The following is a 21,715-nucleotide window of genomic DNA, read 5'->3' as shown; positions in this document are numbered from 1 at the left end:
TTTGCTGCAGTGCTTGGGATGACACTCTCCTCTTGTATGACTGTTTGGCCCCAGCTTTAGCTGGAGGGCAGATGGTCTCAATGACTGTAAAACAAGCCCAGATCATCATATATTGTATATTGTACCCAGACATCTCTACTTTGGTCTTGTCTGTCCAAAGGACATTGTTCCAGAAGTGTCATGGTTTGTTCAGTTGTAACTTTGCAAACTTGAGCTCTACTGCCAAGAGGTCTTCGCCTGGCAACCCTTCCGAATACTGTCTTTTTCTAAATATACTCTCATGATGATCTGAGATGTAGCTCTTGACTTTTTTTGGCAGTTTGAGCATTGAATGGTATGACTATAGGGTGGAACTGTGTTAGCGCACACCTGAAATCTTCAGACCAGCAAACTGACAAAGTTTCTGAACAGAGTCTTGCAAAAAAACTCTTTTCATGTGATGATATATATATGTTGACAGAGTGTAAAACCATTTAATGAAAAGTATTTTAATGTTGCCATTTTATTTCTTTTTTAAGAAGTAGTACTTCCAAATTTGAGCACCCTAACTTCCATCTTAACAGCAGATCCCTGAGGCAGTTTGTGGTTTATGTCACTGTAATGTTGTGTCAGTTTCTCTCCATTTTGTTTCACTTTCTACCTCCTGCTTTACTGGGACAGTCATTTTGGGCTTCATTCACTAGAGCCAGATTTTTTTTTTCTTCCTCTTTTTGTGAATGGACGACGCTATATAATTACCTGGGTTGAGCTTTCAGTGTGGCCTGCTCCGTCAGCTCCACACCCACTGAACACACACCCACCCACACCCACACACAAAAGGGATACACACTTTTATGCACGCAGCCCACTTAGAGACTAGCCGAGATTGCTAATACACACGCGCGCTCCTGCACACATGCGCACACTTAAATACATGCCTCCCCAGCTGGAAGTGCGCAGCTGCTGCTGTTTACCCTGTCGGGACCAGAAAAACATCCTGTACAGTTCTCCGGGTGAAAACCTCCCCTCACATAATAAACACAAGCCCTCGGCACATTTTGAAGCTCCACTTTGGGTGGTTTCTGTGGCCGTCGAGGCAAAGGTCCCCTCCAGCAGTCTGGCTTGATGGACAGTTTGGTGTGTTAAAGATTGAGTAGATTCCTTTGGGGGAACATCATATGGAAAAAACATTTAGTTAAAAAAAAAAAAGAAGAAGCTGAAAAATTTTTTTGTAACACATGACACATTATCAGGTTATCTGTTATCGCTGTCTGTGCTTTCTTTTTTATCTCGCCATCAAATGCAAAAGAAAAAAAAAAAAGGATACAAGCAAAGGCTGACATCTGGATACCAAATCGGAAAGAATGCTGAGTGTATATGCCGTTCTAACAGAGCTGTGACATTTGCTTTCATCGCTCCATAGACATCTCTCTGGCCCGTACAGTTGTTTAACTTGAAGTTTAACATGAAGCTTAACTTTGAAAGAGGAAGTTTTGACTGCTGTTGTGTCTGGAAGAGCGAAGAAAAGTGGGCGAGGACACTCTGGGCTTTCAAATGACTGCTGGAATGTGGTCGTGTGTGAGCATGTGTGCTTTTGTGTGCCTGTTCCTGTCAGTGTTTATGTAAGTGTGTGTGTATGTGTGTTTATACGTGTCTATCTGCTGCCCTGTGTTTTGCAGTTGTCAGTCACTAAAGCATCTTGGCTGGCATGTAAAAGAGATTCCTGTGCAGACAGAAGAATTTGTTTTTGCCGTTTTTGCCTTTGAGCTTAATAGCAGTAGTATCAGGGCAGGGCTGGATGACAAAAGAATATACAAAAGTTGTCCTGTATGTGCGCCAAGTTTCATCTCTGTTTACTGTCTCTTGTAGCGGTGGCATTTCACAGCCCTCCAGTCACCATCAAGAAGGAACCGCAGAGCCCGGGCTCCGACCCCAGCCAGTCTTGTAGCCACAAACCGAGCTTCAGCTACCCCAGTGGAGAGCAGTGCCTTTATGCCAGGTATTTACTGTAGTGCATGTTTAGTCAAGGATGACCTCACCCTTATCTTTATCTCACTATGAAGATAAATTCTTGGTTGAATCTGTCAAACTTTTAATATTTTATCTCTGGGATTTCTTCATCAACAATGTCACCAAACATCAAAAATTACCTTCATGATTATTCGAGACAATCCAGAAAAAACAGTCTTGTTTCTTCAGTATAGGATAGTTTGAGTCAAAGTAAGTTTTTTGTACAGCACCTTTAAAAAAAACAGACAAACAATGGAGATCACAAAAGTAATAATGCAAAAGATAAAATGTCAATTAAAGTAAAGAAAATACGATGGCATGTCACGAACTTAAGTCTGCAAGTGTTTTGAAGCTTGATATACAGGAAATCACTGCAAGCCTCATCCCCCTCGGGCAAAGTGTTCAAAAGCTGAAGGGCAAAAGCACCGTCACCACCGTCGCCTCTAAATTTAAGCCTCGGCACGCAACAGCACAAACAAAAGCAATGTCACCACTACTTGTGCACAGTGAGCTTTGGTGTTGTTTTTGGCTTATGGTTGACACACTAGAGACTGCTCTCGCTTGACGTGCGCTCGACTCGCTGCAGTCTAATCCTGGTAGTAAACCTGAAAAACACTGGAATAAGGATACAAGAAGTCAAAACAGGGCGGGAAAAAAAGTTTGAAGATGGTGAAATTTTTCTGCAAACTTTCCAACTGTAGCAACAATTTCTCTGTGATGGTGTTATCTGTATCGGAGAGATGTCTGTGGAGGGGAATCAGCAGACTGGCACAGACTTGTGCCACGTTGCACAAAATGGGAGACGACACCAAAGTGTGCGGTATACCAGCAGTCATTGCGTCACTTTTGTAAACGCTGCCATGCACAATGATAAAAATGGCAAGTCTTAAATTGCCTTTATCACACCTCCCAATTTTGTGAACTTGCCCGCTCAGTGTAGCTGACATGGAATCAAGTGAGCAACCAAGTCCGCAGCTATAAGCATTTTTTTTTCTGCTAAATGATGGGCAATGAGTAAGCACACTTCATGCAAGCAATGAGTATTTGTGGCAACCGCAATGACTTATTTCTGCTGTATGAAAGTGGGGGAGGAACTCTGAAGTGACACAAAAGGATGATTAATTGCCTCCTCAGATATTTAGACATCCACTCTTACCAAAGACAAAATAAATGCTTATTTTACCTTTTCTCTCAACAAAAGTGTACAATGACCAAGCCCAAGTTGGTCAACCCAACTCTTATCACAAGTTACTGACTGAATCCCTGCACAAGAACTCCTTCTGTTTGCTTTGTTTGTTGTATTCATTGAAGAAACAGCTCACCCCTGTTGTGACATGTGTAGTCATGCATGGATGTTTTTTTGTTTTTTTTGTCATGAGTGTATTCTTCATTTATTATACTTCACAGTGCCTATGAGCAGAAAAGGGCTGCAGGAGGAGCAAAGAGCTCCTGCCCAGGGACCCCCATGTCTCCCATGCAGCAGCATTACTCCCCCAAACCTGCCACGGCCGGACGGCCCGATGCTGGTTACATGAACCCAGCTGCCACCTCCCAGCCACTTCCCAGCAACAGTTACCCCATGAACGCCAGGTGACACAGCGCTGAAATCTTACCATTGGGAATTCTGGATATTATGTTGATTTCTCCTGACGAATGTATCCTAAACTGTCTTATCTCATTTCCCAGTTCCAGGTTTCAGGGACCATCAGGAGACCCCATGTGCCCTCAGTTCCCCCAACCAGCGCAGGCCTTTCAGCGCATGCCATCTGCCCCAGCTGGCCACTGTACCACTGGTGGAGGTGGTGGTGGTGGTGGTGGTGGTGGGGGACCAGGGGGCGGAGGGGGTGGTGGTGGTGTTGGCTACCATCGGCAGCACTCTGACCCCTGCATGCCTTACCTGCAGCAAAGCTTTAAGCAAGAATACATGGACCCGCTGTATGAGCGGGCAGCCCATATGGCAGGGCCGGGTCATGTGAGTGGACAGGGACACGGGCATGGACACGGACACAACCATGGCCATGGACCTCACCCACACCCACAGTTGCACTCACACCCACATCGGTTCCCACCAGCCCACATGATGGTCAAGCAGGAGCCTACAGACTACACCTATGAACCAGGTGAGCAATAAAGACATTCATCTGTCTGAAACACATCGTTTTAGCTCATGTCCAAGGACCACCAGTAAAGACAAATCTGCTCTGATTGGTCAGGTGGCATCGCAAAAACAGGACAACACTGTTTAAGCACTTGCTCTGCTAACAAAAACATTTTAGCAACACTAGTAAGACATTCTGACATCTCCAACTTTTCCTCTAAGTGATCCAAGTAATCAACACCCAATTACTGGGTGTTGATTAAAGATGTCAATGTTCAGGACTTAAGCAGTGGACTAAAAAATGGCTTGAAAGTAACAGCTGCTTTTGTCAGATTTGTTCCACTGTCTAACAAATTAAACTGAAAAATATGTAAAAAAGAAAAGCTTTATTGGGACTACATCCATCTTGAAATGCAGTGGATGTGACCACAGAGATTAGGAGAGAAGGAAACAGATGGGAAAGTGAGACACATTGTGCCAGTATGTTACATAGTGATGGAGATAAGGACCGTATAAAAAGCCTTCTCTGCAAACAAGGCATTGCAGGCACAGTGATACAGTGGTTTTGTTTGGTTTTTTTAAACGGGAGATCATAACTCTGTTTGGCATGGACACAAGTGTGTTTTCTTTTTGTGTGCATGTAAAGGTTTTGCACAAGAGCAAAAGACACAATTGAAGGGTATGTTAAAAAATTCTTAGACTTAGGTGGTGTCCTAACACTTTTTTGTCTTTTGGTTCAGAAAATGGATCACAACCAGTTAATGGTCATATTAGAGGGGAAAAAAGCATTTGAGAGACTCAAAACAGCAAATTTAGAGCATTTGTCTTTGTTAAACTGCTTGCGAATCAGTGGGTTGAAAACCCTCCCCTGTGTACATTGCTTACTCTAGAACAAAATGTCCAAAAGGCAAACAAACTTCTTCACTGTATCTGCACTCCTACCCAACTCCCTCTTAGCCTCCAAAACTCCTCCTTTCAACCCTCTGACACTTTGCAGTGAAAAGGGAGAAAAAATGTTTTTTTTTCTGCTGTAGCTACACCCCTCCCTCCCTCCTTATCCCGCTCCCTCCCTTCACCGCTCTCTGTGAGAGAGAGGCAGAGGAATTTCATTGAGAAAATGGAGGGCACTGGAAAGACTAGAGTCCCCGGTGGAGTGCTCCAGGGTTTCATGTTGCACCAGCGGCTTCCTTTTTCTGCAGGCAGATGAACTCATAATGGAAAAATGAGCGTGGCCACAGTAACTCGAACCTCTCACTGGCCGGGCTTTGGGAGTGGGTGAGGGGAGGGAGTGGAAGGGTAATGGGGGGAGGTAAGGGGTGGGGTAGCCAGCTCAGGCACTTTAACAACAAGCACTACCAGTAGCGAGTATACAAAGTAGCTCTTCTGCTGGCTTCTCCCTGAATCTAAAATGAGCAAGAAATGTAACACTTAGCATCCTCGTTCACCTGTACTAAAATGGCTTAAGGGCTGATAGCGGTCCACGTGTGCTGAAAACGGCTGAAATCCAAAGAAAACAGAATGTATGACTGTTTTGACTTGCTGTTTTTACAGTAACAATGACAAGAGTCACACAACCTTGAGAAAGAAACGGGGGAAAGTACCAAAGGATGTTTTTCTGTGGATAACTGCTAGGTGGAGGAGCAAGTTTTATTTGGTGGGGTTTCCTTAAAAGTCTCTCTCTGATATGGGTTTGAACCAATCCAGAGGCTGATCTGACATAAAAGATCAAAGTTTATCTTTATTTTTGTAGACGATTATACAACAAGTGACTGGACTGTGCACAGGATAATAGAGAGTGACAGGGGCCTAAAACTTGGATGCGATTACCAGTAAATTTTCTGTGCTCAAGAACATGTACTCTCTCTCTCTTAGAAGTCTGTATTGAAAAGTCACTCACTGTATCTCAGGTGGTCTAAAACAGCAGTCCCCAACCCCCGGGCTACGGACTGGTACCGGGCAGCGAGAGTTGAGGCTCAGGTGTGAAATTTATGGTTTTCAGGTTTTTTTTTATCGTTAACTTGGTTTCCCTGGGTCTTTTCCCGTGTTATAGTTGTGTGTCTTAATTTGAAAGAAATATTTACATGTTACCATAGCGACCATAGAGCGTTAAGGGGCAGAGAGGAAGATGTCACTCTCAATGTTGTTGGTGCATTTCAGGAGGACGCTGCTGATAAAGTTACACAATAACACAGTGAATTCACATTTATTATTATATATACAAATTATCACAGTTTTTGTCTTGGTCGTATCATTTTATTTTGTTGTATTTATCCACGACACCTTAAAGGCCAGTCCATGAAAATACTGTTTGTCATTAAACCGGTCCGTGGCTCAAAAAAGGTTGGGGACCGCTGGTCTAAAAGAACCTTTTTTTTAACACGTTAATAAAAATCCAAAAGCATTTTGCAAACATTTAAATGGAAAATTATGTTTCTTTAGGCAGCTGAACAATAATCTGTGTTGGAGTCTTCACGTATGGTTAATAGCATCCATTTACCTGATAGAAACCGCATCCCAAAAATGTAAAGTCCTAAGCAATGACTGAGAACAGTTGTTATTGCCTTTTTTTTTTTTTAAGCGATCAAGTAGTACATACTACATACTTGTAGATCGATCTCCTTGAGCTTCTTAATGTGCAGCATACAAAAACCAGCAGCCTGCCAAAGGGTTCAATTCGGCCGAACGTATGGCTGTGCCCTGTGTAAAATTCACCTTAGCCTTAGAGGTCTACTTTGGTCACCACTTTTGGTTGTATCGTGAGCCATCTGTGGCACGGAGGTCACCTGTACTCACTGCAGTAGTCTCCTATACAACTTGTCCTCCCATATAATCAGGGAATCTTTGAGCTTCTGCACTGATATATCAACAAAATGCCGTTGAAAGGCAACTTGATCATATACTAAGGTTTTCAGCCCAGCCATGCCAGCCGCAACATCTGCAAGGTTGCATACATACAGGCAGTTCTGAAGACATACTTTCCTTCAGTTATTTGTTATTTTCTGTTGATTTACTGTAAGAAATTCTATCCCAAAATTTTGATGTCAGAAGCACGTAATGGAAAGAGTAATAAACAACACCAGTGTTTTCTTTCACTCTGCACAATGTGAACAATGACAGTCAAATGCCGCAAGTATACAGTCTCATTTTAAAAGCCGGGTAGATAATGAGACTCGTAGTTTCACATACAAATTGGCATTCCATAGCTTAATCACTGCTATTGTGTTGAATCAAAGACGCAGAATGGTCATGCCACGGAGTACACAATTAACCCCAGTGCTCTCACACCCAGTCTACCCATCAATCCCTGGTGAGAGCCTGCCATCTCTGGCAGACATATTATTTACAGTATGATCGAGCGCCGCTGCCCTGGAATGGAGGTTTGATTTTCCCCAGTGGCATCTTATCACAGTCACAGAGCTGCAGCTGCATTCCCCAGGAGTGAGTCACGGTCAGAGCCAGAGGCAAAGAGCTGCACCTTTCAGTTTTATGCACTTGCTTGGCTCATTGATACAGTTGACAGACTGTAAAAAACAGACAAACAAGCTCTTATAATAGGCAATGAGTCACCTTTTTTTTTGTATGCTTAGCCAAAGAAAGAGAAAAACACAGACAAAGGTTAGCGGCTCGGTCACAGGAAATGGAAAACAATATTCTCACATTACATGTGAAATGCACTTTACAACTGTCCCAACTTGCAGAGAATTTTGCTGGAAGGTTTATGAGGAGCAGTGTAAAATCTATATCGGTGAATTCTGCTATTTGAGCGAGCCAACGATGTGCCCAGACAAAGTGCAGACACTGTATACTGTACCACTTTTCTGGTCTGGTGCAGGTGCTTGCTCATGGCCTAAAAATACCACCAGGGACAAGAGAAGTGATATGATAAATGCAGCATTTGCCCTTGCAGGTTCACAATGATCCCACTAAATCCATCTAATACACCCACTTTTCTCAAACAAGTAGTGCTTAGGAAAGCACATTAGCAGCCATCCTTGCATTTTAATTTGACTTGATACCTTACAGGGATTTCTAAATGACACTTTATGCCATAATCTAAATGTCGGTTCATTTTGTTAACCTGTAGCTCGGTGTTTCTGTTACAGATGTGCCTGGATGTCCCTCTATTTACCACCACAATGAGGGCTACCCAAACCCCCAGCATGGCAATGAAGGTAATGTGAATGTTTTGCATCCTACTGCAATAATGCCCTTTAAAGGCCTCCAATAAATGTTATTATGGAGTTAAAGGAATTTAAGTGATGTCAGTATACAGAAATTGCATGTACCCAATCTGCCCTGTCTCAGAAGCTTTATCTACTCTGGTTAGAGGTCTGCGGTCATTGGCTAACCGGCCTAGAGTGTGCGTGCTTCCATTGGCCAACCAGTGGTGTGTCTGTTTCCATTGGCAGAGGCTCTCGCCTCACCCCTGCCTCAAGAATCCCTGAATAAACATAAGTCCTAGAAAAAGCACACTATTTCCCCAGCAAAAAGAAAAACAAGCCCTCCCTTCTTTACCATTGTTTGCAAGACCATTTTCGGCAATTTGAAATCTCATTCAGATGCACTCAGCATATAAGATATTACAGGTCTTGCCCTGCTGAAATGCTCCCCCTGTTAAACAAGTACTAAAGTATACTAAAAGGGCATTAATGTTGCGAGTTATTTTGGTTGAACAATATTTAAAGCTTGCCACTGGTTCCAGATGAACAACCTAGTTGTGCCAGGATGACGGCCATTTGAAATACTGACACAATTCTCCCCCCTCGTCTCTTAGGCTATCTGTTTGAAAATGACTCCCGTGTGGTTCCAGAGAAGTTCGAAGGTGAGCCTTCTTACCACATATCCCCTCTGCATGCACACACAACTTCAAATGCACAGCACACAGGTGTTAGTGACAACAGGAAGAAAAGAAAATCACAGGAAACACAGTCACCTACTTCAATCTCTTACATGACTGATTCTCTGCCAGAAGTAAAAGTACCCCAAGGGTATCACTATAGTCGCTGTGGGGGGCCATGAAAGGATTAACTCGGCTATTACAATTTTAGTGGACCTTAACAAGTTTGAGCAGAAAGGTTAATGGTTTATTTAAAAAAACAGAAAAAAGTAAATGACTAAGCAGAAGAAAAAGAAATGCATTTAATGATAGTCAAAAAGCAAGAAAGTGGTATAAATTTGCAATTTGCTGCAGAAAGTGAGTTGTACTTTAAAATCGAAGTGAACAGAGCAGCAATAATTATTATTTACACGTCATTTTAATGTTCACAGTGTACGGACAGAATGGAGTAAAACATCATCTACTTTTTCTTACGCAGAAGCCAATTTTTCCAATTTATCTGCATGCTAACTGGTTAATGTGTGGTCATGGGGGTTGCCCAAAATGAAACTGCTGGAAACTGAGGTACATCAGAATAAAAAAAAAAAAAAAAAAAAAAAAGTTGGGAACTACTGCCTTACTGTCTATCATATTATACACACATCAGAAGGATCCCGGTGTCCTCACAAACTGAGTTAGTGGGTTTGGTTTCCTTGTACCCTCCAGGCAGGGCTCCTCTGTCACAGAAACAAGCTTTTCCCATGGTGTTGTTGGTTATTGATGCTAAGGGAGATTGAGTGAAGAGCCTGAGGCCGTCAGCACTCGTTGAACCAGTGAAGTGTGCAAGTTCTCTGAGAGACGACAGCAGTAACTTAGCTGTGCATCTCGTGTTCCAACACCTGTGTACAACATATCAAGTACCTGGTAAACAACCTAGAACCAAACACCAATCAGTGTCCATTTACCTTACTAAGTAGTAAGCTTGATTTCTTTCTTTTTGCCCTGTACTGCCCCTTACTTTTATCTCTATTTGCCTCGAGTTCAACATGCTCTGGCTTTTTTAGCTGCAAGCTGACATTTACAGGGATTTGGGTTTACGTCAGTACGCAAACATGGGGAAAAAAAAAAATCAAGATTAGATGACCTACCGATGTACTTATCCTGCTAGAATTAAGCCACTTTTAGGCTGTTAGGGGTCAAACGTTTCTTGTTTGCACAGCAAGAAGTACTTTAGACCATAATTTAGTGATTGAATCTTAATGGTCGGATGCATTAATGTGCTGAAAATATATCAACTATCACATTAACTGGCTGGAGATAAACCACAGTGCACATTGGGCAACAAATCTTTAAATTCCTGGTTAAATGTAATAGATGGAAAGCATTTTGACGCCTATAAACATACTGAGTACCTCTGTGTTCCCCGTCCAGGTGAGGTGAAGCAGGAAGGGGGTGGTCTTTTCCGTGAGGGTACACCTTACCAGCGCCGTGGCTCTTTGCAGCTCTGGCAGTTCCTGGTGGCCCTTCTGGATGACCCAGGCAATGCCCACTTCATCGCATGGACAGGCCGCGGCATGGAATTCAAACTAATTGAACCAGAAGAGGTAAGTCTGAACTGCAAACTACCGTTTTTTGGTTTTCAATCAAACATGGTGGAAAACGTTGTCTGTAGGCGCTATAATCGACCAGGCTAGCCATCATGATGTCACCCACTGGTCTTGCCATTTTAACCAGATTTGACAACAGAGGGATGAATCGGACTGTGAAACCACACACTCATTGGCTAATGATTTGTAACTGACACGGCTTTATCTACTCTGGTTAGAGTCTGAATTATCATCCTTTCTAGAATGACCATAAATTACAAACCGACTTAAGGGGCTTCCACACCAAAAGCAATTCACTCATTTCCCGTTTTGCCTGTTTTATACTTGACAGTTGATTATAGCCAGCAGACAGGATCTGGCTGCTTAGAAAAGTCAAGTGTAGTTCCCACATCGCATGTCTATTACCAGTATCCTTCTCCATCACTGGTAGTCACGTGGATTTAAACTAACGGCTAAGCCCATAAAGTCATCAGGAAAGAGTTCGCTGGCATCCCAGTGAAAGTCAGTCAATGGTTGTTTCCAAGACTTCAATACAAAATGAAATTCTTTGAAACCAGACGAGCCACCCCCTGCTGGCCATTACGGGAGTACAGGTGCAACCCTTCAGAAGCTCATTCGATCACTGCTGCAGGTCTCTTCCTGTTAAACAGGAGTTCTTCCTTCCCACAGTCACCTAGTGCTTGTTCAGAGGGGATTGTCTGATTCCTGGGATTCTCTCTCGAATGTTGTAGGTCTTTACCTTAAAGCACCCTGAGGCATATGATGTTGCACAGCACTACATAAATAAACTAGATATAATGCATCTTTAAAAATGGCCATACACAGATGCAGAGGTTGTCTAGCTCTTAAAAGAGACATTTTTATGTTTCAATTTGCTAAGTTACTTAGCAAGTAAATTCAGACTTATAGCCAGAGAGTAAACTTTGTAAAATGTTGGGTAAATCAAGTCAGAAACATGTAGCACACAACAGGAGTCCAGTTCAGAAGCATTCTCACTAGTGGAAATCACCTTTGGTTTAAAGCGTGCTGGAAGCCAGAAACAAGATGTCCATTGACTTGCTGTGGATTCAGTGGTCTATAACCTGCAGAGCCTTTGTACTAGAGAGTTTAATATCCAGTGAGTGTCACATATGTGATCTCACATCTCACTTTGTTAGGTAACTTAAAAAAAAGTTCTAGTTTAACTGGGGCTTTCTCTGCAGTAACAATATCATTTTAAATGTTTGAAAAAAAGACTACTGCGATATAAAATGCATTATTTTTAACACATTACTGTGTGGCCTTGTCCACTGAAAGCACTGATAGTGATTGTGACATTAATATGATAAGGTTACTCTTTAAATAAATTTAGTGAGGGTTTGAAGGTGCTACCTAGATTACAGCAATGAGAAGTGGGATTTGGCCACTTTCCTCATAGGCCTATTTTCTGATCCATCTTCCATTAGGCCCCCATACATTATTCAACACGCACTGGATTGATAAATGAAGGACAAGCACTATCACAGAAACATCCAACACCCCTGTTCTCTCTCACCTCCTCACATTTCTTAAGTCCAGACATTTTTGCAATGTTTAAGTCTGCAGTTTGATTGGATATCAGAGCGCCTCTATTTAGGTGGGCCCGAATACAGACAGGCCTATATTGTGTTTTCCATTATCTTTTTACTGTACATTAAAAATGAATGGGGTAAGAGTTTTACAAGTGCAATTAGAGCTGAGAGCGCACTCAGAGATCAAACAGGGCTGCTGGGCCACTGTGGGATACAACCTGTCTTCCTGAGTCATGAATATCAATGCCCCCCCCCCATCCCAAACTTTACGGTTTCTTCCTACATCCAAGGTGTTTGTCAACAGAAAATTTATCCACTGTTGCACAACTCCTTGATTTATTTCCCCTTTTGTGTGTGTGTGTGTGGGGGGGGGGGGGTTGTTATGTGAGGCATTCATTTTCTATCAGAGGGAGAGCTGCTTTATCAGCCCAGGGTTCAAATTTTGGGCTGTATTTTATGGCCTGCCCCCGACAACCCGCCCTGACTCCTGTTTCACTGCAAACACTGTGGGACTCTGGTTGCATTCAAGTGGTAATGGTTACATAAAAAGGAAGTGAATCCACATGTGAGGACTCGCCCTGGTCTTGACATGTTGACACTGTCGAATTTAATAGCAGAAGCAAGTTTGGCTTGCTACTGAGGACCCCTAGTGGGCAACCTGTGGAATTAACCACCTGTCTCCAACTATTAGGGGGAAAAAAACTCGATCTTCTCCACATGTAATTTGAGGAAGGTTATGTTTTACACTATTTAAAAGCATGCAAACACATTTTTAACTTATTTATTTCTTCTTTCTCAGGTTGCCAGGCTGTGGGGAATGCAGAAGAACCGTCCAGCCATGAACTATGACAAGCTCAGCCGTTCTCTGCGCTACTACTACGAGAAGGGAATCATGCAAAAGGTACAAAACGCAGCCAGCACTAAATCTACTGGGAATCAAAGTAATCCCAAATAGGTTTTCGGTACAGCACCTCCAGTTATCAGAGGGTAGTCAAAGATGCACACAAGTGTCCTTTAATGTTAGTGCCTGATTCACTGGCAAGTTATTAAAAAATAGACCTTTTGCAACTTGTCACATATGAATGTTTGCAAAGGAACCCCTGGATTCATGTCTAAGTACACTAAACACACTGATTTGCTTTGTTTTCACTCAGTAAAAGGCTGGAGAGGTGCTGGTTTTGAGATATGCCCTTTGTCTAAATTCCACCACACTGGATCCTCCATAAAAACAGGAACATAAACTCTCACACCCAATATTCCAAAAAGGCATCTTGTGCATTTGTCTGTGACAACTTAAGACAGAAAGGAAGCATCTGACGTCCTGGAATAGGAATGTGCTTGTGCACTCGTCTTGCTGGATAGCTAAAGAAAAGGAAACAGCTTGGTGTGCTCGGTTAAAGTGGACATAACACATTTCAGCACTTTTATATTTATATGCATCTCCCAATTTTATCTTATACTGGCTGCTTGGTCTCTGCAGCCCTCAGAGGCTACAGAAACTGTGAAATGTTAGTTTACAAATGCATTCGTATTTCATTTTAAATAATGCCCCCCTCTCCCTCTCTCTCTCTAGGTGGCTGGGGAGCGCTACGTTTACAAGTTCGTGTGTGAGCCCGAGGCTCTAATCTCCCTGGCCTTCCCCGACAATCAGCGACCCAGCCTGAAGGCCGAGTTCGAGCGCTACGTCAACGAGGAGGACACAGTGCCTCTGTCGCACCTGGACGAGGGGGTGCCTTACACCCCGGAACAAGCCCCTCAAAACATGGGCCCTCAGCCCTACTCCAAAGGCTACATGTACTAAAGCCAGCCCCAACACGCCCTCCTTTCTACCCCACCTTCAGAAATGTTCCCGTTGTACCAACCCACCATCATACATGCCCCACAAAACCCCATGCACCTCTTGCACATGCCCACCCCATCCTCTTGTATATAAGGATATGGTGTTTTTATTTTAAATTAATCGCATTAGGGATTTTTTTTGTTTTTGTTTTATTTTTAAGAGCTGTATTCCTCTCACATTCGAGGCCTATTCAATCCATAAACCTGACTGTGGTTGAAGAGATTGCTTAATAAATACTCATAATAACATTCAAACTGAAGTCTTGAGAATTCTTTAACATAGCTGAAAGAAATGTTACTGAATAGTGATGAGAATTTTAATCAAGTGTTTCTTAATTCAAATTAGACTGACCATTATAGCCAGGTACTATTCGCCATTCAGGAGGGCAGTTTAAGGGATGGCTGGAAGGGTGGAGCTGCACCATCTGCTGGTAAAACGGGTTATGGTACCAACCAAGATATGGCCGCATACCTTTGAGCTTTAACCTCCTAAGACCCGAACTCTTCCACAACATGCATTTTTAATTTCTCTTTGATATTTGGGCTGATTGGGGCCCGATGAATGTAAAAACAAAGAATTACCAGATTTTTTTTTTTTCCCCTTTTGTTTTTAAGAAAAATGAGAGCCACAAATGAGGATATTCATTTAAAATTTTGATAGAACAGTAGCAGTATAATGTCCTCGTAAGTGGATATCAGGCCCATGTAGAGCAAAATTGAGTATTTTGGTCTAAATAACCCAAAATGTGATGTCCACATATGTGGACGGCGGGTCCTAGGAGGTTAAAAGCTGCTCTTGCAGATAACACAGTGATAATGATGAGCCAAAATAGATGGACTCCAGAGGAGCTCACCATCTGAATGACAGAGATGAATGTAAACAAATACAGTGTGCATAAGGTACTGCATTAATACACAGAGAGCTAGGGCAGTAGTTGCCCACCAGTGTACCTTTGGATATTGTGTCACCTTAAGATCACAACTGTAACTGCATAAAAATGCAATGATTTAAATTTTAAAGATAATATTTTAGCATAAATGAAATATTCTGGTTCATAGAGGGGAGGATAACATTTGTGAGGTGGCAAAACTTTTTTGTTTGGAGACAACAACAAAACCACAAAGATGAGGGGGGAAAAAACTCGGGAGAAACAACTGCAAAAGCTACCTGTTCAAGTTCAGTTGTAAAATGTCAACAGCCTTCTGGCTAAATGCATCATTTGAAGTTAACTAGCACTAACATGATGCAAAGTCTCTACAGACACACTTTAAAACCCAAAGAGGTAACAATAACATGTTTGATTGTGTGCCTTGAAATTCTGGCTGGCCCTTTGATGCACCTCGGACAGGACATTTGAAAACGACTCCAGAGAACAAAAAAAGTTGATGAAAGGTGTTAGGCACCAAATTCAAGAAGGCACACTAAATCATGGCTTACTAATATAATAAATGCCATTTGAACATGCTAATTCATCTGACTCCATAATCATATCTTAAAGTGACTATCTATATATATATATATATCTCTCTCTCTATATATATCTCTCTCTCTATATATATCTATATATCTCTCTCTCTATATATATCTATATATATATATCTCTATATATCTCTATATATATATCTCTATATATCTCTATATATATATCTCTCTATATATCTATATATATATATCTCTATATATATATCTCTATATATATATATATATATATATATATATATATATATATATATATATATATATATATATATATATATATATATATATCTCTATATATATATATATATATATATAGATATATATATATATCTCTATATATATATATATATATATATATATATAGATATATACACATACACACTATTTAATACATACTACTTAATACTACTTATGAGCAGCTGGATAGCGTAGTGGTAAGACTACACACCTTTGGAGTGGAGGATCGCAAGTTTGATCCCCCACTCCAACTGGGGGCGTCTGTATCCAGTAAGGGTCGGTGAAATAACTAGTAACTTGGTGAAATAACTAGTAACTTAGTGTTCCAACATGCTATGGCGAGGGGGGAGCCAGGACGACAGGTTAGCGGGGAGATATCATAACCCCCACCCAAGAACTTTAAGTAAATTACTTCTAAAAAGCACCTGGTAGGTTATGGTTGTGGACTTTGTTTAGCATACTGAGTCATGTCTGGGTCCATTAGACACTCACTCTGCAGCACACCATGGGTCATGTATTTGATTGATACAGAGTATCGAATGACGGATGGCAGAGTACACAAAACTAATAAATTAACCAACTTAAAACTGCTAATAGATGGTAAGCCTAACAAAAAATCTTTTGATAAGTGGTGATGAAGGGCCTACAATGTCTTTTAGCTTGACAAGGCCATTGAGTTGTCTTAAGTGATCATGATTGGCTACAACTGGTAGTTTTTCTTTGCTAGCATAAAAAATTATTTGACAGCACTCATTGCATTGCCCAATACTCCGAACAAAAGGAAAGTCCAAGGAACTCAGAGAAGATCTTTAGGTATTCTTCTAACCTTGGAAAACTATCACCCTCAGAGATGAGAGGAAATTACTTGGGACATTCAGGAACAACCCAGGAATCAACCCAGGCCTGCCATGAACTGGAAACTGCTGAACACCAGTGCCAGTGTCACTGTCCAGTGAAGCAAGTTTTACATCACCATGGACAAAGAAAGAAGCCACTTTTTCAAAATTAGCACCTTTAAGCTCAGCTGAAATTTTCATCTGCCTACATGGACAAGACAAATGTGTTTTGGAGTAAAATTTTATGGTCAGTTGAGACAAAGACTGAGCTATTTCGCCACAATGACAAGAGGTATGTGAGCCTTTCAAACCTAAGAGCACCGTCAAGCATGGTGGTGGTAGCATCATGCTCTGAGGCTGTTCTGGTGCCATTGGTACTGTTACATTGCACAAAGTGGATGAAATAATTAAGGAGGACTACCTCCAAATTCTTCAACTTAACCACAAATTGCCCGATAGTTGAAAACTGGGTGTTCTAACAGGACAATGACCCCAAATATACATCAAAACTAGTTCGGGAATGGACAAAGCAGGCTAACATTAAGCTTCTGGAATGGCCTTTCAAAAGCCCCAACCTCAGCCCTACTGAAAATTTGTCGACTGCGCTTAAAAGCCAGGTTCACGCCAGGAAACTAACCAGTTTAAAAGAACTGTGTTAAGAAAAGTAATTAAATATCGACAAAATTATGCCAAAAGCTTGTTGATAGTGAACAAAAGTATCTGGTTAAGGTTACACCAAATATTAATAGGGGGATATGTATACTTTTGACCCTGTGTTGGTCAAAAGTACAGGGAGTGCAGAATTATTAAGCAAATGAGTATTTTGTCCACATCATCGTCTTCATGCATGTTGTCTTACTCCAAGCTGTATAGGCTCGAAAGCCTACTACCAATTAAGCATATTAGGTGATGTGCATCTCTGTAATGAGAAGGGGTGTGGTCTAATGACATCAACACCCTATATCAGGTGTGCATAATTATTAGGCAACTTCCTTTCCTTTGGCAAAATGGGTCAAAAGAAGGACTTGACAGGCTCAGAAAAGTTAAAAATAGTGAGATATCTTGCAGAGGGATGCAGCAGTCTTAAAATTGCAAAGCTTCTGAAACGTGATCATCGAACAATCAAGCGTTTCATTCAAAATAGTCAACAGGGTCGCAAGAAGCGTGTGGAAAACCAAGGCGCAAAATAACTGCCCATGAACTGAGAAAAGTCAAGCGTGCAGCTGCCAAGATGCCACTTGCCACCAGTTTGGCCATATTTCAGAGCTGCAACATCACTGGAGTGCCCAAAAGCACAAGGTGTGCAATACTCAGAGACATGGCCGAGATAAGAAAGGCTGAAAGGCGACCACCACTGAACAAGACACACAAGCTGAAACGTCAAGACTGGGCCAAGAAATATCTCAAGACTGATTTTTCTAAGGTTTTATGGACTGATGAAATGAGAGTGAGTCTTGATGGGCCAGATGGATGGGCCCGTGGCTGGATTGGTAAAGGGCAGAGAGCTCCAGTCCGACTCAGACGCCAGCAAGGTGGAGGTGGAGTACTGGTTTGGGCTGGTATCGTCAAAGATGAGCTTGTGGGGCCTTTTCGGGTTGAGGATGGAGTCAAGCTCAACTCCCAGTCCTACTGCCAGTTTCTGGAAGACACCTTCTTCAAGCAGTGGTACAGGAAGAAAGTCTGCATCCTTCAAGAAAAACATGATTTTCATGCAGGACAATGCTCCATCACGCGCGTCCAAGTACTCCACAGCGTGGCTGGCAAGAAAGGGTATAAAAGAAGAAAAACTAATGACATGGCCTCCTTGTTCACCTGATCTGAACCCCATTGAGAACCTGTGGTCCATCATCAAATGTGAGATTTACAAGGAGGGAAAACAGTCCACCTCTCTGAACAGTGTCTGGGAGGCTGTGGTTGCTGCTGCACACTAATGTTGATGGTGAACAGATCAAAACACTGACAGAATCCATGGATGGCAGGCTTTTGAGTGTCCTTGCAAAGAAAGGTGGCTATATTGGTCGCTGATTTGTTTTTGTTTTGTTTTTGAATGTCAGAAATGTATATTTGTGAATGTGGAGATGTTATATTGGTTTCACTGGTAAAATAAATAATTGAAATGGGTATATATTTGTTTTTGTTAAGTTGCCTAATAATTATGCACAGTAATAGTCACCTGCACACACAGATATCCCCTAAAATACCTCAAACTAAAAACAAACTAAAAACTACTTCAAAAACATTCAGCTTTGATATTAATGAGTTTTTGGGTTCATTGAGAACATGGTTGTTGTTCAATAATAAAATTATTCCTCAAAAATACAACTTGCCTAATAATTCTGCACTCCCTGTATACATATTCACTTGTGCAACCAATTCTTATTGCTTTAAAGTCACTGAAGATGCATGCTATACAATCGTTCCACTTTCCATTTTTCTCACCAGGCATTGCGACACTGTGTTCGCACTGATCTTCCAGTGAGTCTGAACATGTGTAAATTTCCAGCTAGATCCATAGAAGTGTCTTCATTTTGTTTAATTAAGATGAATTGCCAAGATAATGAACTTTCCAACAAGATCATTGTGTATTAAAGTATGAGTCAGAGGTAGTGAGCAGGGCTGGAAGGAACTTGTAAAACCTCAGAGACCCCTCAGGCTACCGAAGACAAGAGTGCATTACGCCTCTGTGTGCCAGTGGAAAGTCAGAGGAAGCCCTGATAATCATCTCCAGCTCTGAGGTCACAATGGAATAGGCCTGGCATAGAAGAGAAATTGGAGTTTGATTTCTTTAAATTTCAAATCTCAAACAAGAGATTGGTGGTGTTGCATTTTAATTAAGTTTCCGGCTGGAAGTAATGTTTATGGCATAATGATCTAAGTTTGTTTTCAAGGATGCTTGAGAATTATTGCAAGAGAAAGACACTGCAAAGGATACACGGATTTTGAAAATGTTCATATGTGGGCATTTTGAAGATTTAAAAAATCCGGCTGTTTTTTGCTGATTCCTACCAGTTACATTTCTCACCTTGCTTAGTCAAGAGGAACACATGGAAGGTACTTAAAACTGGTCCTCAATCGAGGTTTGGCACTTAAACTTGCGCTATTTTTCTAGCATTTGTGAGCTCTCGAGACTTTATAAATACAGGAGATATCCACAGGGGCTAAAAAAAAAACACACAAGTTCAGTTAGAAACTGAAATCAAATCAGTGTCACAATCTAAAGCCAAACTCAAAGCACAATTTTCCTATAAGCAGTTTTGAGCATCAGTGCAGAGTGAGAAAAACAAGCTACCCTGGATGTTTTTCTTTTCTTTTTTTTTTTTTTAACTCAGTGCAGAAAACCTTGTAAGTGCATTTTGGGTAAACCTTCAAAGAGTTGTTTTACTAACTGAAGTAAGTAAAGAAGGAGAGCTGTCATATGCTTTATGTTCTACATGAGTGTGGCCATGAAAGGAATTCCTGCAGTTCTGCTATTTCATTTATGATAGATTGATGTTCAAAGCTGGTTATAGAAAATCTTTGACTTGCAACACTGGCAGATGTGTGAAAAGTCTGTGTGACTATCTCCTGTACTTATGAAGTTATACGAAAAATGCTGGAAGCATTAAGGCAAAACTAGAAAGGACCACAACTCCTAAATATTCACAATATGAAAGTGAATTTTGCATGATATGATTAAATATGATCAAATATGCTAAAGTTATTGTAAGATAATTGTAAATAATTTCATTCTGAGGGGGTCAAGAGGGAATTCTTTTAGATTTGGTAGATTTTAGATGAAATGACCCTTACAGTTTTACAGGAGATAACACATAGCAGAACTGGAAAATGTCAGTAAGTAAGAAGTACATAGCGTTCACATGGACAATATCAGACAGTATACCTTGAAAACTGTGAATGACGCCTGCTGACCATTAGTCTGACCCTCAGGAATGGTGAGTACCATTTAATCACCTTCATCCGTTTCATCATCTGCAATTTGAAAGCATAGAGTAAAAATTTATCCTGCAGTCCAACTTCAACTTAAAAAATTTTTAAAAAGTTTTTTTGCTGTTTCTTTTATTCACACTTCTGACTCGCTAAAATATGGAAACTTTTTTTATGAAATCAAAACAAAAGGCCGATAACACACCTAATGAGACATTTCTTATGCCAAGGCCATTATATTTAAGTATAAGTAACCAATAAAGCTATACTAAAAACAAACTACAAAATACAAAAACATTTTTTTAAAAGTCATAAAACAACATCAGCAAATGGATAAAATTAATAATTTGAGGTGTACTTACTATAAAGACGGCTCAATTTTCTGTCAGAAATGCTTTAAAGTCTCCAAATGTTGGGTTTCTCGGTAAGACTGATCACAGATTCTGCTCTCACACAGCAACCTATGCTCAGCAGTTCATCCTAACTTTACGCTCCTAGGACGAACTTTTTCATGCATCTTTACAATTAAGCAATGTCAAGTTAACCAACTATGGCTTTATAATTAATGTTGTCATCAGGATTCTCCAGCTCTGTGCACACCAAAGATAAACATGCAAGTTGTTACACTTCAAACGCCATTTTGCTTCTCGTGATTGAAGCTAAATGTTTCAGCACTGCTGCCCCCTGTTGGGCAACTCTACATAGCTCAAGGTTAATATGCAGTAAGCGTGGGGTTTTAAAAAAAATATTTTTTGGCTTATGTGCTTATACTCACCTAGCCTTCACGTTTTATTTTTTAACTCATTAATAACCCAGTACTATACATTTATATATTGATAACCCCATTATTAAAAATATATTGTAAGTGGCCTATGGAATGATTCTGGTAAAGAAACCCTCGTTACATTTAGTGTGTCTCTTTGTAAACATCCTGAAGTTTAAAATCTTGAGTTTCCATCTTCATATAAGACTTTTCATACATTTTCTTAAATTGTTACCTGTTAGATTGTTACCACCACTGATTCTTAATCCCTAGAATATCCACCCTTAACAACATCGAAGTCATCAAACCGATCTTTTTCATGCATTTTTAAACATTCTCATTCAAATTTCTGTAATAGTTTTTATTCCATTAACCTCTTTGGCTCAGTTTTATTCTCCTCTTTGTGACTAGCTACAACACCACAATTTCCCCATCAGGAAAATTTCCAGTGTACCATTCTCTGCCTTCGTAAGAAGAGCTTACGAGTCAGCGCCTCCCAGTCTGAGGCCATAGTCCTCTGCTGGAAAACCGTGGATTACCCTCTTGTGGTTGGGGAACGAGTTGTTTTCTCAGTCA

The 21,715-nt window shown here is 41.0% G+C and overlaps 1 protein-coding gene and 1 long non-coding RNA gene across 2 annotated transcripts in view; one reads left to right on the top strand and one right to left on the bottom strand.

Moving 5' to 3' along the window:
* etv4 (ETS variant transcription factor 4) overlaps positions 1–14,154 on the top strand; it is a 36,690-nt gene extending 22,536 nt beyond the window's left edge. The window contains exons 5-13 of the mRNA XM_039616074.1: positions 1,849–1,978; positions 3,397–3,579; positions 3,676–3,782; positions 3,831–4,109; positions 8,191–8,259; positions 8,862–8,909; positions 10,335–10,507; positions 12,860–12,961; positions 13,634–14,154. Of these exons, the coding sequence (XP_039472008.1) occupies positions 1,849–1,978; positions 3,397–3,579; positions 3,676–3,782; positions 3,831–4,109; positions 8,191–8,259; positions 8,862–8,909; positions 10,335–10,507; positions 12,860–12,961; positions 13,634–13,861 (1,319 nt within the window). The 3' untranslated portion in view covers positions 13,862–14,154. The remainder of the gene's footprint in view (positions 1–1,848; positions 1,979–3,396; positions 3,580–3,675; positions 3,783–3,830; positions 4,110–8,190; positions 8,260–8,861; positions 8,910–10,334; positions 10,508–12,859; positions 12,962–13,633) is intronic.
* LOC120441375 lies at positions 146–21,029 on the bottom strand. Its single transcript, XR_005614029.1, has 4 exons — positions 20,739–21,029; positions 20,333–20,421; positions 2,130–2,219; positions 146–1,140 (listed from the first exon to the last, which is right to left on the bottom strand). It is a non-coding gene; the product is annotated as an uncharacterized LOC120441375 (long non-coding RNA).
* Between the last annotated feature and the right edge of the window lie 686 nt (positions 21,030–21,715).

Source organism: Oreochromis aureus, linkage group 8, assembly GCF_013358895.1.
Source record: "Oreochromis aureus strain Israel breed Guangdong linkage group 8, ZZ_aureus, whole genome shotgun sequence".
Classification (NCBI taxonomy): Eukaryota; Metazoa; Chordata; class Actinopteri; order Cichliformes; family Cichlidae; genus Oreochromis; species Oreochromis aureus.
The sequence above is the reverse complement of the archived record's forward strand: the minus strand, read 5'-3'. Positions and strand labels throughout refer to the sequence as shown.